This window comes from Penicillium verhagenii (assembly GCF_028828195.1).
Source record: "Penicillium verhagenii strain IBT 33310 chromosome Unknown utg000008l_segment0_segment0, whole genome shotgun sequence".
In the NCBI taxonomy this organism is placed as follows: Eukaryota; Fungi; Ascomycota; class Eurotiomycetes; order Eurotiales; family Aspergillaceae; genus Penicillium; species Penicillium verhagenii.
Window position 1 is genome coordinate 2,797,710 of NW_026643172.1, and position 14,843 is coordinate 2,812,552.

A 14,843-nucleotide genomic window follows, 5' to 3' on the forward strand; every position below is an offset into this window, starting at 1 on the left:
CGGGAGAGGAAAGGAAAGGGAGAGTAGTAAGTATTCGGAGCTTCGCTTAGGAGATGAACAAGTTTTTTGGAGATCTTACATAGCTCTTTTTTTCTCGTTTTCAGCTTTCCCCAGATTACTAGAGCCGGAATTGACCGCTTGTGGAGTTTGGATTCTATCATCATGACGCAGATGAAGAGCATTGCCGATCCGGGTAATTGTGGAGACGTTCATGGAAGATAGAAACTTTGATATACTATCGATATGGATACTAGGTTGACCACTTGACTTCCTTTGATGTTAATCTTTGCAACTTCATGCTATACATAGTACTAATTGGTATTACCTGATTTAGGCCCTTTACCCCTGACCTATATTGATAGTATTGGTACCTCGTATGTACTGGCAGTATCTTAGTTCAAGCACCCATGTACTTGCCATGTACTTGCCATGTACTACTTGCCATGTACCTTTGAGGCTTGATAATTTCCGGCAAACGGGCTGAACAGACCAGTTATAGGCTGCCATCTCGTATCGCCTTGTGCCCCTTGGCCCAGTGACTCGTTCGCTTAATTTTTCATAATTCCACAGATTCGTCCGTCAATGAATGATTTTTGATTTTCATCAATCTCAGTTGCTATAACTCCATCGATCTTTGAAGCGAGATGGAACTGATCTTACTTATCCTTGAGACACTCTTAATGACCATTGTTCCCATTGCCTGGAGTCGTCGCTATGTCTACAAAGTATAACTGCTCCGACAGAAATCCACCATGGTCTTCCGACAGCGAAATCACAGGGACCGGGGTAATGTTTCCACGTCTCTTCCAATCTCCCTCCCTTCTCTCTCTCTCTCTCTCTCTCTCTCTCTCTCTCTCTCTCTCTCTCTCTCTCTCTCTCTCTCTCTCTCTCTCTCTCTCTCTCTCTCTGGTGCGCTTGAGTATTCTGACTGTCCTAGGTCATCATTAACTATGTGGTTACATCGGGTATTGCCCTCCTGATAATCATCGTCTATTATTTTACCACGTACGAACCTACTCGTGATCCGTTCAAAAAAGATTCACCCCTTTCCTCTTCCTATCGATCCCGACATGTCTTCCGGCCAAATCAAGTGGACGCAATGCTGCTGAGATTTGGTCGTCGTCTTTCCACAAATATCTTTATGACTCGTGCGAAAGCTTTTCAGCCCAATGCTCGCCTTGAGAAGTTTTTCATCAATGTAATAAACAACCAAACATCTGGCGACCACGAGGAGATGCTGACCTTACTTCAAGTCCATCCTAGCTATGAGTGATCTGCAAATAGTGACCGGGCTATCCATCTTGATCAGCGGCTTCGCACAATTTCCCTCAGGCTTGACAGTCTATTATTGGCAGGCGATTGTTGATTTGGCTTGGTTCTCCAGCCTCACTCACCTTTCATGTTTGACCATATTACGGGGCTATCTCTACCATCATGCCTCTGAGCGCGAATGGAGATTATTTTCTATGGGCTTATTGGCTACATTACTGGTGGTGGGCTTGGTGTTTACTGGGAACTATTCCTGGGCATTCCAGTTCATTGAAAACCATGAAAGTGTCCCCACTATCACTGAGTATGCAATTTGCTACCTACATGTGATTTCAAGCACAGATAAGGCCTTCATATCAATGGTAGCATCGGTGTTTCTGATCATTCTCTCATTTGCCTCACGCATTGTGAAGCTACACAGAACGCTATCTGTGGGCATATTTGGTCGAGCTCGAGAACTTTCAAGTTCCTACACTCGAGGCTATCTCTTACTCGTGTTCAACTGGTGTAGCAATGACTCGCCGAGAAGCTTGAAGCGTACACTTTGTTACTACCCCGTTTTTGCTGCTTTTCTTCAATTCAGATTTCTTTTGGACTTCTGGGCATCTATGCTACTCGAGGTACGCTCAAAAATCACTGGAATACAGATAATCTAAAACTTACATTTCTTCCCCTAGATTGGCTGGCTTCTCGTGGGCTTTACTTGGGGCATAACACGCTTGACAACTCTTTTGTCCCAACCTACTGATTGGGGCCTGCAGAGCTCCTCCCGTGATAGTGATAGCAGCGACTGGAGCTTTGGACAAGTTGTTGCTCTGGTGCTTCTTGTGGCTCCGCTAATTACTGTGGTAGAATTCTTCAACAACAGTGAGTCTCTATGGTTTTATTCATGATTGCAATTACACCTACTTTTCATCTATCCTAAACATTTCTCGTTGACATAGGCCAAGAGGATAAAGACGACACACAGAATGATGCTAATCCCGCCGAAACTGTGCCTTTATCCTCTCAAATATACCCCACAGCCGACTTAAATACTGGATTCTCAACCGCAGCGTCAGGTAGACTTGATAGGCCTGATCACCCCGATAGTCACTGGGAACATCAAATGAGAGCCCTTGGACTTGCTACAATATTCTCCGTGATTCTTTGTTTCTCCCTATTTTCTCATTCCTGGGTCATTATGCTTTCGATCAGCAATAGTTCTTTGCAGGGAGTTGAAAACAGTTTTACTACTACTCGCTATGTCACCCCATTCACCGGGTTATTTTTGGTCATCTTGAATTCGCTTTTGATTCAGATTGTTGTGCCACAGGAGAGAATCTGGCTACGGATAAGTTTGGAGACTGCAAACATTCTATTTGCTGTTTGGCCATTTGTATTACTCCAGTATATGTACAACTCTTACTTTATTTGCAGTCAGGCCATTACTTTGATCATCTACATCGGAGCTTGCCTTTGGTACCGCTTTTGGAGTTAATTGAAATGAACGGACTTGATTTCGTTTTATCTTATTGTCTTGATGAGAATCCAAGGCACTACAATAAACGGGAACTGAACATTTTCAGTCGCGTCTCAAAGCTAAGGTCATTTTGTACGGAATTTGTCTTTCACAAATAACCCTAGGAAAGTGTAATATCTTGTCAAGAATTGCATTAGTTATGCAGAAGTGATTATAAACAAATCAGATCCAGTGTTACATATGGCTCAGACTCGAGTCAGACACGAATTACTTACTGTAAATAGTTACTATGGGGTATCCACAATTCATACCCGAACGGGGCAAAAGCGCCAGCCACTGCATACCCTCTTTAAGGAAATCATCACGCCGCACCGCCACATTCCCAAAATAACGTCACAGGGACCATCCGTTCTCCTGATCCGATCTAGCTCGCTTTCTCTGATAATTCCATAGCAAGGTTTCTTACGGAGTATTCTTCAACTCAACGCCTACCTCCTTCATCTATAAGTATACCAGGCAGCAAGATTCATTTACCTAAGCGCCCCATCAGCATCACACCCTCGGCCTTGGCGTCTTGGTAACGCGCACACCTTTAAAACCTTTAACCGCCTCAGTCGGACTCCACTCCCGATCACCCCAAAGCCACACCTCCCAGCGCCCACCTTCAAACGCGCAAACGCAAAGTCGATCTCGATACACACCACCTCTCGGGAAACCCCGCAAAAAAATCAAAGAAAATATTCGAAAATGCCCGACTTGAAGAAAATCGTCCCCCTCGTTCTCCTTCTGCTCTTTGTTGTCATCCTCGCTGCGGTGGGGTACGCGGTTTATAGCGTCCTTCAGGATGTCAAGAAGAACACTCGCGCAGAGATGGAGCGCAAGCACGTGGTTATTTCTAAGGAGGGAATGAAGGTTAGCATGAAGGAGGTCAATGATGAGGTCTACAAGGATCAAACTCAGAGGTACGTTGCGCAACGTCTTTATTTCCCGTGTCTCGTCGCGGGTCTACCGTCTGGCTGGGGTGTGGGGTGGAGTTTGCGGATTTTTTCCCGTCTTCGCCTTTTACATTCCCCGGATTTTCTTCAGCCACTCAGACTAGACTATCCCGGCCTCTTGCTGACTTGCCTTATCACACAGCGTTCTCTACAACATGTGGAACCACACCTCCTTCCCGGCATACAAGAGTCGACTGTGGGATATGACGGGAGCATCGGGCTCAAAGACCGAGAGTGGCGCCGAGAAGCGAAAGCCGTACGTACTATCTCGTCTGGTTCCCTGTGGCATTTGAATGTTCTGGCAAATCCAACTTTGATCTGATTCGCTAACGTGTTTGGTTGTTTGTTTAGGCACTCGAAGTAAAACGTCGCACAGTCCCTCTTGCCTACTTGCCGATCTTATCTTGCTAGACACTACACACGGAACCTGCAGAATTACCCGATTGGGGCTCTCCTTTTGATCTGCACATAGCTGCCCTGCGTGCATATTATACAGTAGCGTGGCATTTGGCTCGCGTTCTCCGTTTGCATTTGTGTTATTCTGAACCTACGGGCGCAGGCAAATCTTGCTGTTTTCATCGTCTGCTTTTCACACGACTTTATGCTTTCTGGCAATCATGTCATGATGTACGATAATGCCTTATACCCCGAGGTCTCTCACGGTGACCTTCACTCGTCAGTGTGAGGGTTGGGTTGGGATCTCACGATGGCATTGCCATCTTGACTTGATTTTCCTCTTGATTATGAATTTCATTTCTCAAGTGCTATGTTCTATTTCTTATTATCGATGGTACATAATACATGCATGAACTAAATAATAACCAAGTACATAGGTAGTAGTAGGTACCTGAGCACCTAAACTCCTAGGCCACTGCACATAAACGATGTATCGTGGCCAGAGACGTTACGCATGCGGGCGGGCCGTATGGCATTTCTCCCCATGCATACGTTAAAAGTCGATAGATATCATCGACTTTACATATCAGCATAGTAGCTGTAATCCTGGTTCAAGAGGTAAAAGGCCTCGGGCTCGGTCTCGCCCGAACCACCGTACCAAACAGGAGGGGTCAAGGTCTTGGGGGTATCAGTGCGACGCTCGTTAGTGAAGACAGTCTCGAAAGTCTTAGCCCACTGGACACGGTTGTTAAGACCCTCCAACTCCCAAAGCTCCTGCAGGAAGTGCAGAATGGAGCTGTGAGTGTAGGCGGAGTTGTCATCGTACATGGTGCCCTGGTCGTGGATAAGAGTGTTGGCAGTGATGTAGGGCGAGATGAGGAAAGCGGGGACGCTAAATGGAGCCAAGTCTATTAGTATTTAATTTGGTTTAAGGATGGCCATGGCATGGGTAGGAAACATACCGGACTCCCAGGCGGGTGAAGTCGTATTGAACGACGTGGCCATCGGAGGTGCCGTTGAAAGTGATACCGTCCTTGGGCTGGGGGACGTTCATGGGCGGGGCGACGTGATCGGCGAAGCCACCGTGCTCATCGAAGTTGATGATCAGCAGACTAGTATGAAGTTAGTGTCTATAGAATTTTGGAGTGATCATGTGGGGGGTGGTGTACTCACGCATTGTCCCAGTAGTCGGAGGCACGGAGCGCATCGTACAGGTGCTTGAGCATCTGTTCGCCAGAGGCCATGGGGCTAGTGGGGTGCATGGAGTCGATGGTACAGCACTCTGGGTTGATGTACGAGAAAGTGGGCAGGGTGCCTTCCTTAAGATCGGTAAAGAAGTCGCTAGCATGAGCAAGGCGGTCCATGGCGTTGTCTTGAACCCACTGCGAAGAATCAGCAATTGAAATCACAACTTGAAAGTTCTGGATGTCTGTAAACGAACCTTGTACATGAAGGCATCGATGATGTCGGTCTCGTAGTACTATACATTTAACTGTTAGTTTCCGTAGAGGTATTGGGGTCTTGTTGCAACATACGTTTTTCCAGGTGATGTTCTTGTTGGTCAAGGACTCGAAGATTGAGGTCGCGCAGGTAGTTCCGGTCACATTGTTCCAGAATCCAGAGGCCTGGTTGGTGTTGTCGACAAAGCCGCAAGAAGATCCGGAGGTCGCAAACTGGCGGTTGACATCGGTCGGGCCAGGGTGCTCAGCGAACTATATCTTAACGTTAGCGCTATTCCTTGTGGCTTTTTCTCCCATTGGCAACGCTAAGCCTTAGCGCTGCTGGCTACTAGGTCACTTACATAAGAATCAAAGAAGGCAAAGTTCTTTGCCAGCTCGGCCAGAAGAGCAGTCTTCTTCTCGTCATAAGCCTTGATGACAAAAGAGGCATCACCGGGAGTCTCGCTGTACTTCTCCGACTGGCGCTCAATGAAGCCGCTCATATCAGGGACATCATCACTGGTGGGGTTCCACTTGCGGAAGATTTCATAGCTGGTACCAGCAAAGTTGTGATCCGGGTCCTTCAACGGCACTTCATTCTCATAGGGACCGGCGCAGATCTCCAAGGGCTCTCCCCAGACGGTCCAGTTGGAGTTTGTGTACTCATTGCAGAAAGAGATGTTGCGCAGGTTGTCGATATCCGGGTGGAAGTCCCAGTAACCGGCAATGTTGTCGAAGGAGTGGTTCTCAAGGGTCAAGTAAATGACATGCTTGATCTATTTGGAGTGTTAGTGAAGCTGCAGGTGAGGGTGGCTTCGCAGAATTGTTAGAGTCGGATTTACTTACGTTCTTACGCAGTTGGCTCCACACTTGAGTGTTGTCCGTCGGAAGAGCCGATGCCACAGCGACGAGGCCCGAGAGAGCGGCATAAGTCCAGGTAGTCTTCATACTGGCGGGATTCCCTTGAGTGGATCGGAACAAGTTTGCGAGGAATGTGTCCGGCCTTCTCCACACGATACTTGGATGCGGAGGGGATCATGAGGCAATTTATACAGTGGAGATTGCAAATGCCAGTGATCTTGGAATCTTTGCCAAGCTGGACCCATGGCCCATTCCTTGTCTTGGGTACTCTGTAGTCTTCATTTTGATTTTACTTTTTTCCCTGTCGGCGCACTCCGTCCTTCTAGAAAAATGAGTGGACACGCTCATTTCATCTATTCTGAGTAGCTTAGACCGAAGCTAAGAGAGCACGAGGGCCAGGTTGGACGCTAATTGCCCATGTCCGCCAGTAGGGATATAGCCGAAGTCCTATCAAGGCCGGAGGATTCGGCACGATCCACACGACTTGTGCAAGTGATTCCCCATTCTTGCTAAAGTGGGGTTGGGAGGGGAAAAAAAAAGAAATGAGAGAAGCTAGCGCGGTCTTGATAAGGATGATATCTGAGTAGGAAGCGGGATGAAATTAAAAAAAAAGAGAAGATAAACAGCCATACTCGGTACTCCGTACGTGTTTTCCGAATTTCTTTTGATGTGGAAATTAGATCTGAGGGGAATTTCAGATAACACCAAAAAAATTCAAAAGTCAACAAATTGTTCACAAGCTTGGAAAAACGCACATGGGAGGTGCGTGTGAACGGAGCACGGCAGTAGCGGAAGTGATCAAGATCGCGTGGGAATTCGTACCTGGCGTGGCTTCTAGATCCTCTTCCTTTGGTATTTCCAATCTTGGTTGAGTCCGGTTAGATAAGTCATCGAATGAGGAAATGGCAAGTGGACACCTGGACCTTAGTCAGCCCAACCGCTGACAATAAATCCGAATGTGATTGGCTGGGGAGTTTACCCACTCGGTCAAATAAGCACCAGCGGACTCCACTCGGTTCCACAGTTGTCACTCAGTTGCACAGATCCTCCGCGAATCAGCGTTGCACGTGCCTGGTGTTGCATTTAGCCCCGGGGCCAATGTTGATTTTAGTACAAAAGTCGCCAAGCACGTTTTTCCTCGAAAGGCTGTGATGGGCTTATAACTCCGCACGAGCATTGTAACGTTTCCAAGCGAGGCACACGCTCATTGTCCCTCTTAAGTCCGACGATCGCTGCTTTTCCTTTGCTTTTTCTCGATCGCTACCTTTCAAAACAAATCTCCATCCCTTGATTCGATTATGTCCATCACCTCAATCAGCGGCCTCATGTCTAACTACTCGCCCTTGTCAGACCGGGCTTCGTCCGTCGAGGACGAGAAGGAATCCCACCGTCTCCACTCGGACGTTGAAGCCGGTGAGAAGCAGCTCGCCGAAAAGAAGAACAACCGCTGGATCGATGGCCGCACCGTCTCCGATGCCATTATTGGCTTGTCAGACGGAATGACCGTGCCCTTTGCTCTCACTGCCGGTCTCTCGGCTCTGGGAGACACCAGAGTGGTTGTTTTCGGTGGCATGGCCGAGCTCATCGCAGGTGCTATCTCCATGGGTCTTGGTGGATATCTGGGGGCTAAAAGTGAAGAGTATGTACACCGCGCGACCAAACAAAACACCTGAAATGAAGAAAAAGAAAGAAGAAAAAAAAACAGTGGGCAACAAACCACTCACCAAGTTCCACCAATATTGACAATTATGCAGAGAATCCTACAAGGCAACACTCAAGGAAACCGAAACACAAACCATGACCGACCCAGCCTCGGTCTCCGGTACAATCTCCGAAATCTTCGAACCCTATGAGCTCCCATCCGAACTGGTTGCCCAACTCACAAACCACCTCTCCGCCTCACCACTGCTTCCTTCTTTCCTCATGAACTTCCACCACACACTCCCCGAGCCCTCAGGCTCGCGCGCCGTCATCTGTGCCCTCACCATTGCCCTGGGCTACTTCATTGGCGGCTTCGTGCCCCTTCTACCATACTTCTTCGTCGGTCCCCACGATGCCTTCATTGCTCTCCGCTGGTCTATCGCTACTATGGTCGTCGCCCTCTTCCTATTTGGATACGGCAAAACCTGCTTTGTTAGTGGCTGGCGCGGTCGACGCAATATCCGCAAAGGTGTCGTGGGTGGTGTCCAGATGGTTCTCGTTGGAGGTGCTGCGGCCGGCTCAGCCATGGGTCTTGTCAAGTTATTCCAGATGCTAGCCGATAGCAAACCTCATCCAGACCACCAATGATCTCAGCGTGACCTGTACTAAAACCGACTTGATTTGCTTTTTGTTTTTCTTCTGATCTATGGCGCTGGCGATTTGGGCATTTTAACAACATCTACGGAATGGGCGTTTAGCGGAGGTTTTCTTGTTTAACCCAGCCTTTACAATTGTGGCTGCAGGTGGTCTCGGGGTAATTGTATAATTCTTGTTGACTCAAGTAGCTTTTTCGGCAGGATTGAGCTATCAATTAGATCTCATCCTAAAAATCAATCAATTGATCGTTTTATCTCAAAGTTGCAAAAATATGCCTAACATTGATTGAATCAATTGATTATGTATATCTAAGTACAAGTCTAAGCACTGCTATTACATTCACAGATATTCAAATTATCTGGAAACTGCACGCGTGTACATGAACTGACCTCGAAAGCTCAGAAATGGATGCATGCACCAGTGCTTTCACCATCAACCGATCCAGGGATACGGTGGCAATATTGATGCTGTGGGGTACAATCCTTCATCCTAGGTGATCCGCATGATCCGAACATTTGAAGTGAATTTGTCGAAGTCCTATCCACATCTGTTCGTCATATTGCCAGCGGCAACCTCGAATAGGTAACAAATTGCAAAAAAAAAAAATCCAAGATTACTCGAAGTGGAAATAATATGACGTGAGTACCGAAAAGAATATAGTCGTGGGGGCGGGGGCTATAATCAAGGATGCCTTAAGGTTATCTGGAATTGAGCTAAGAACGATATTCCCGATCGTATAGATGCGTGAAGATATTTATGTGGACAAAGGACTGGGGGCCAACATTGAATAAACGGCATCAATACTCAAAGAGGCATAGAGCCGCGTGCCCCTATACTTGGTCATTTGCATATGAGTCCTAACTAGGCTTGGGCCCCTGGCCTTGAGCTTGGCCCCATTGATGTTGACACGTGATGACCTCTAGTGGCCTTTATTTACAGTAATCCAGCACTTAAACCTCCTCACATCAAGCATTGAGGCAAGGCCCAAATCTCTCTCCTTCGCACTACTGCTGAAAACCTCGGGATCTCCCAAACCCACTCTACCTTGTGCTTGAGCTTTGTATATCTGTCAGATAATCTACAGCGTTATGTTGCGTCCGGGACATAGTATGTTTGTCATTTGAAGTCCGGCTTGATTGATATCCACTTGCGCATGTGACTTTTACTCGGCATACATGAGTTGGGCCAATAATCTAACCAAGATATCCATGACACTGAAACCTTAGACTACTGACAATTCTCAAGTGTCTTGATAGCACACTGCAGCATCGTGCGTCTCAAACCACGACCAGGTTCACAGGCTTCAAATGTTGACAAAGTAGTTGTCAACTACAGAAATTTGACGACCTACTACAAGCCAAGTGCGCCAATTTACAGAAGGACCAGACCAAAAGCATCTACGCTCAGATCGGCGCCTCCCGAGCTCAAGAACATTTGAATGTTACTCATTCCGAAGATAAAAACACGCCATAGGCTCTCGCAGAGATCTCTGACATGAGAGCCTGTCTTTGGCACTGAGTGATTCTCAAGTCAGAAAAATGATGATATTGGACACGAAGCTGGTGAACTTGAAAAACTTCCCAGGATTTCACCGACAAACCAAAAGATGGTCGAAACATCTGAAGTCCCAGATCTTATTATTGAACACGATAACAATACGCAAAATACCATCCACAGCCAGGGCTATCACTGATCCAGCGTGGTCGTTTCCAGAGATGGCTTTCGGGTATTAGTTTTTCTCTTTCGATCAATGCCTCTGCTGGGTGCGGCAACTCTGGCTCTATGCTCGATGAGCATTGAACATGCCGTTTGCGCAAAAACAGATTCATTGGTGTTACAATTGCCTTTTGCTATTTTGCACCAAGCGTTTGAATTCTCCTGGAATGCTCGGCTTTGCTGTTGCAGCTTTGAAACTTCCATTGAGAATGGCCGAAAAAGATGCAGAGCATTTGAATCGCAAGGATCGAAAAACTGCAACCAGGGGCGCCACTGGACTCGTTTTTAACTCAATGGGGCGCAGTCTGGTGGCAGCTTTATCTGCCTTGATGGACTAGATGGGAGACTCAAGTCTTCAAATGTTTGAGTAAGGATCACGACTTTTGCAACGAGTTCATCTATCGAGAGTTATAGGGGGGCACACGAGATTGTAGTCTCCCCAAATTTCAAGAGAAAAAATTAACTAGGCGCACATCATGAATCAGATACTCGCCAATCACCAAAAAGCTCCAATCAATGATGGTCGGGATATATATGTCCCTTAGGAATGATGGCACCGATGAAAACCACTGAAAGGGCCCAGGTTGCACATGTGAAGATCAACTGGATGAATGCCTACCTTCGTTACCATGGAATTTCGGCGCAACGTGCGACAGACCTCGGGAACTCTTCAACATTGAATGCTAAGAGGAAGGCGGATAATGCCTGACAAATTTCGACTGTTATTGTTTTCGTCTTTTTGACAGGCCACTTTCCATGAGAGAACTAGCCAGTGCACTGTGCACTGGCTAATTGGTCATTGATTAGTTTGAAAGACTCTTCATGCCTTGATTATGACTGTCGATTGTCAAGGCCAATCAATTTTACCGCCCTATATGTGCAATGGACACACTGAGGCTACAAGCTACTTGCCCTGAAAACCGTTTGGAAAGGTGCCACTGTTGCTCGGATTGCACGATTGTCTATTTAAGACTATTTGGAGTCTGGCTACACTCACGAGAAGAAGGCACAGAGGATTGGAATCGGCGTGAAAGCGAGCGCACATGGAGATGGTCAGTTTCGCCTCACCCACCTTGTGGATTCAGACGATCTTTCTGAAATGCCAACGGAAGAAAAGAAAAGCCCGCCTTCCTTTCGTTGGATATGCCGGCCCCTAGTGACATTGCGACTGTGACTAATTAACAGAGAGAATACCACACGTTGCGATGTTGGCGGGCCGATTGGATATGGATGCGATTGCGAGAGTTCTTCTTGAAAAGAGAGCTGATTTTGATGCACAAGGCAGAGAGCATGGCATTGAACTTCAAGCTGCACTGGCTCGGGGCTATAAAGGAATCGTGGATAAGCTGGTGAAGTTGTGCCCCAACTCTAGACATCTACTGATTCTATTAGCTCTGAGCCGGATTATCTATCACCTTTGAAGTTTATGGAAACATTGATTGAGTTTCCAAGCGTTGAATGACCATCGAGGCGTCAGGGAGTATTATCCTGATCACGCGGACCCAGCAGTAAGGCTTTGAAGTTCGTGTATTGTAAATCGATCATTGTTGTCACTTCAACACCAGACAAGAAACAAGTTGCATGGCAAAATTCGAGCCAGCGTGGCATTGTGTCATAGTACCCCACCACCAGATGCGGGGGCATGGTATGATGGCACAAGCCACATACTGCCAGCATTCTTTGACTCATCCCAGGGCATAAGATCTACGATGCTTACCATGCCGCTTGTCGATCCTTGATTGTTAACCTGGTTTACAGGGCTGACAGTTCGATGCCGATGATTGTCAAGAATGCTGGCTGTGCTACGCCAAGCATGGGGGTAGCGTTGCCGTAAGGGGGCTGAGACCTTCTGCCCTATGAGCATAGCCACTTGGAAGGCTCCGACGTTCAAATGTCTAGGGCCGGTTAGCTCCGAATGAATCCCCTTTGGCTGTACCGTAAGTGGTTGCGCAGCAAGGTTTCCTGTAAAGCCCGGACGGCCATCAGCCACTGCGTTTGAGAAGTCATGTGGTGTCACATGAATAGATCTCCTCGCTTAATCTAGACGAGGGATGTATGCGATGCGATGCGATGCGACGGAACTTGGAAGCAGGGGCTATGGACGACGACCAAGAGAGTGCAAGGACAACAACCAAGCCAGCCAGCTGATGTTGCGGACATGTAAGCATCTCAAAGGCTTTCGCTTTCGCATACCTAGACAGAAAAACGAAATCAGCCCGAATACGACAGGCCAGATAAAGCGATTAAGTGATAATGCAGCGTCATGAAGCGCAAACCTTATAAGGGCACGTTCCCAAAATAGCCAAACAACAGCGCTCCGAACCCGACATTTGTACACGTGTGTAAGGCGGCCCTCGCCTCAAGGCTCAGCCCCCATTCCAGTATGTATTCCAGAACGGAGTATTCCACTGCCACTTAGAAGCAGCTCTGCTATGCTTCAACGGCCTCGCAGCATGCAGGCTGACCTCATACGTGTCCCCACATCGTGTGGCGCAGACACGTCCATTGACAGTTGTTCAGAGAAGTAAGTGAGGGATTCAACGTTGGCGTATCCACTTTACTCCAGGCAACCACATGGGGCCCAGAGCGCAGATTGATAGGGAACAAAGCCAAGCGAATACGATTGAAGGATAATTTACGAATATACCAAGCCTGGTAGTATTGAGCTGTCACGAATGCTGATTCAAAGATTCATGACATGAATGTTTCAGGGGGTGAACAGGATGGGGGGTTTTTTTTTAATTTTGACGTAAGCGCCACGGGTCGCGACTCGTGAGGTGATGGCTTCAGCCTTTGTGATTGGTCTCGGGCGCGACGTTGAGATCTGAAACGTGGATTTCTTTGGTTATTTGGTTATCCTGGGGCATTTGTGCCGCTCTTTTTATTGGTGATGTATCCAATGAGAGTGGTTGGAGTTGCCATTTTTAGATTGGTAGAAATCTCCAGATGTCTGTACTGCACTTCCAAGAGCTCCATTTTTGGCCTAAGAGCTACAGTATGTCCATTCCTGGACCAGCTTCAATGTGAGAAGCTAGAAGTTCCAAAATTGAAACCGATTGTTATAAACAAGTCGGATTCTGCATTGGTTTCACTCAAAATGGTAAAGCAGTAAACATCTCGTCTTGATTTCCATGGATCCTCGACTGAATTTAGTATCCGCGGCTCAAACAGGTAGCGGCAGTAACATCCAACTAAGTATCGGCATTGATGTAAAAGACGACAATGAAAGGTACTTCTCAGATCAAACCTGTCAATCTCATTTACATACCAACCCTGCATACTGCTTGATTTCGGATTTAAAGAAAAGAGCCTCAAAAACGACATTTATTGACAGTATTCAAATCCTTCGTGAACTTCTTAATCTTCTTGATCGGGCAGTAGCGATCATCCCAGGAGATTCGGAGGTGGAAATCACCATGATCGTCTTTGTTATTCCCAGTTGTGTCTTCCTCTACCTCTTGTATTGGTGGTGGGTATCCAGAACATCCAGAGGTCGGTCAACTTGGTCCATCAACATTTGAACTATTTTTGGGCATGATTGCTAACTTCAAAGGGACAAAAGCCATCGAGCATAGACCAAGAGACTGCGAGAATCCCTGGCCCCATTCAAAGAACGCAGCCGCCCCTGTTCGCGTTTCTACTCTTCTGCCAATGTGATCAGCAATCAAGTGGTTGTCCTTTCATGTACGCACTACTAGTATACATACTATCGTGAAATTACACTTGGGGAGCCTTGACAGGTCGCCTTGTCAGGTCAGAGCTTTGGCCCCCTTGAAGAGATTGTGATTGGCCATAGCTGCGCGACTTTGGAATCTTGAAACTGGGGGCGACAAACTAGGCCATGATCGGCTTCAAGATATCCATCCGTGTCTAGTGAAAGTTTGCGGGAAATTACATTGCTTAGTGTTATGCCGGAGTTTTTTTATTGAAAAATAAAAATAAAAAACCCACTTGCAAACTTGAAAAGAATGATATTAATAACACGAGGCTAGGCATCCCTGAGATGAGACACTTGTTTTTTGTACTCCATTCAACTGTTGAGAACTGCACATCTTTATTTCCCGTCCAAAACTGGATTCAATCTTGTCAGCAGAAAAAAAAAATTGGTCGGGGCGTTCGTAATGCATCGTAAGCGGCCATCTGCCGTGTTTTAGCCTCATTTCTTTCTTTCTTTGGGACGATTTCCCTCTTTTTTTTTTTCGTACTAGTAGTGGATTATGGGAGTATATAAGCTGTCAAACAACGCCAGCCCCTGCGTCTACTGAACTTTAGGAAACAATAAGTAAAAGCCACACACGACTTCCCCCACGATTTCCAAAGTTGATGGCGATCACACGGGAAGCCATTACATAGAACCTTGCAGGACTCGGTACAATTGATCCACGATTCACCTCCAATTCCAACGAG

At 46.9% G+C, this 14,843-nt stretch overlaps 4 protein-coding genes across 4 annotated transcripts; 3 read left to right on the forward strand and 1 right to left on the reverse strand.

Annotated features, from left to right (window-relative positions):
* Positions 1-937: 937 nt before the first annotated feature.
* N7466_009026 (uncharacterized protein) lies at positions 938-2,162 on the forward strand (the record flags this gene model as incomplete). Its single annotated transcript, XM_057168415.1, has 3 exons — positions 938-1,198; positions 1,254-1,889; positions 1,947-2,162. Coding segments are annotated over 3 exons (1,113 nt in total), but the record flags the coding sequence as incomplete, so codon positions are not given.
* Positions 2,163-3,478: 1,316 nt separating this feature from the next.
* On the forward strand, positions 3,479-4,019 carry N7466_009027 (uncharacterized protein; the record flags this gene model as incomplete). The annotated part of the gene is made up of 2 exons (XM_057168416.1): positions 3,479-3,693; positions 3,869-4,019. The coding sequence occupies 2 exons, from the start codon at positions 3,479-3,481 to the stop codon at positions 4,017-4,019; spliced, it is 366 nt and encodes a 121-aa protein (XP_057019047.1).
* A 682-nt stretch (positions 4,020-4,701) lies between these two features.
* Positions 4,702-6,509, reverse strand: N7466_009028 (uncharacterized protein; the record flags this gene model as incomplete). The annotated part of the gene is made up of 7 exons (XM_057168417.1): positions 4,702-5,014; positions 5,085-5,234; positions 5,296-5,504; positions 5,564-5,602; positions 5,658-5,834; positions 5,924-6,337; positions 6,408-6,509. The coding sequence occupies 7 exons, from the start codon at positions 6,507-6,509 to the stop codon at positions 4,702-4,704; spliced, it is 1,404 nt and encodes a 467-aa protein (XP_057019048.1).
* A 1,211-nt stretch (positions 6,510-7,720) lies between these two features.
* Positions 7,721-8,711, forward strand: N7466_009029 (VIT1/CCC1 transporter family protein; the record flags this gene model as incomplete). Its single annotated transcript, XM_057168418.1, has 2 exons — positions 7,721-8,061; positions 8,177-8,711. 2 exons carry the CDS (start codon positions 7,721-7,723, stop codon positions 8,709-8,711), a joined length of 876 nt encoding a protein of 291 aa, XP_057019049.1.
* Positions 8,712-14,843: the final 6,132 nt, after the last annotated feature.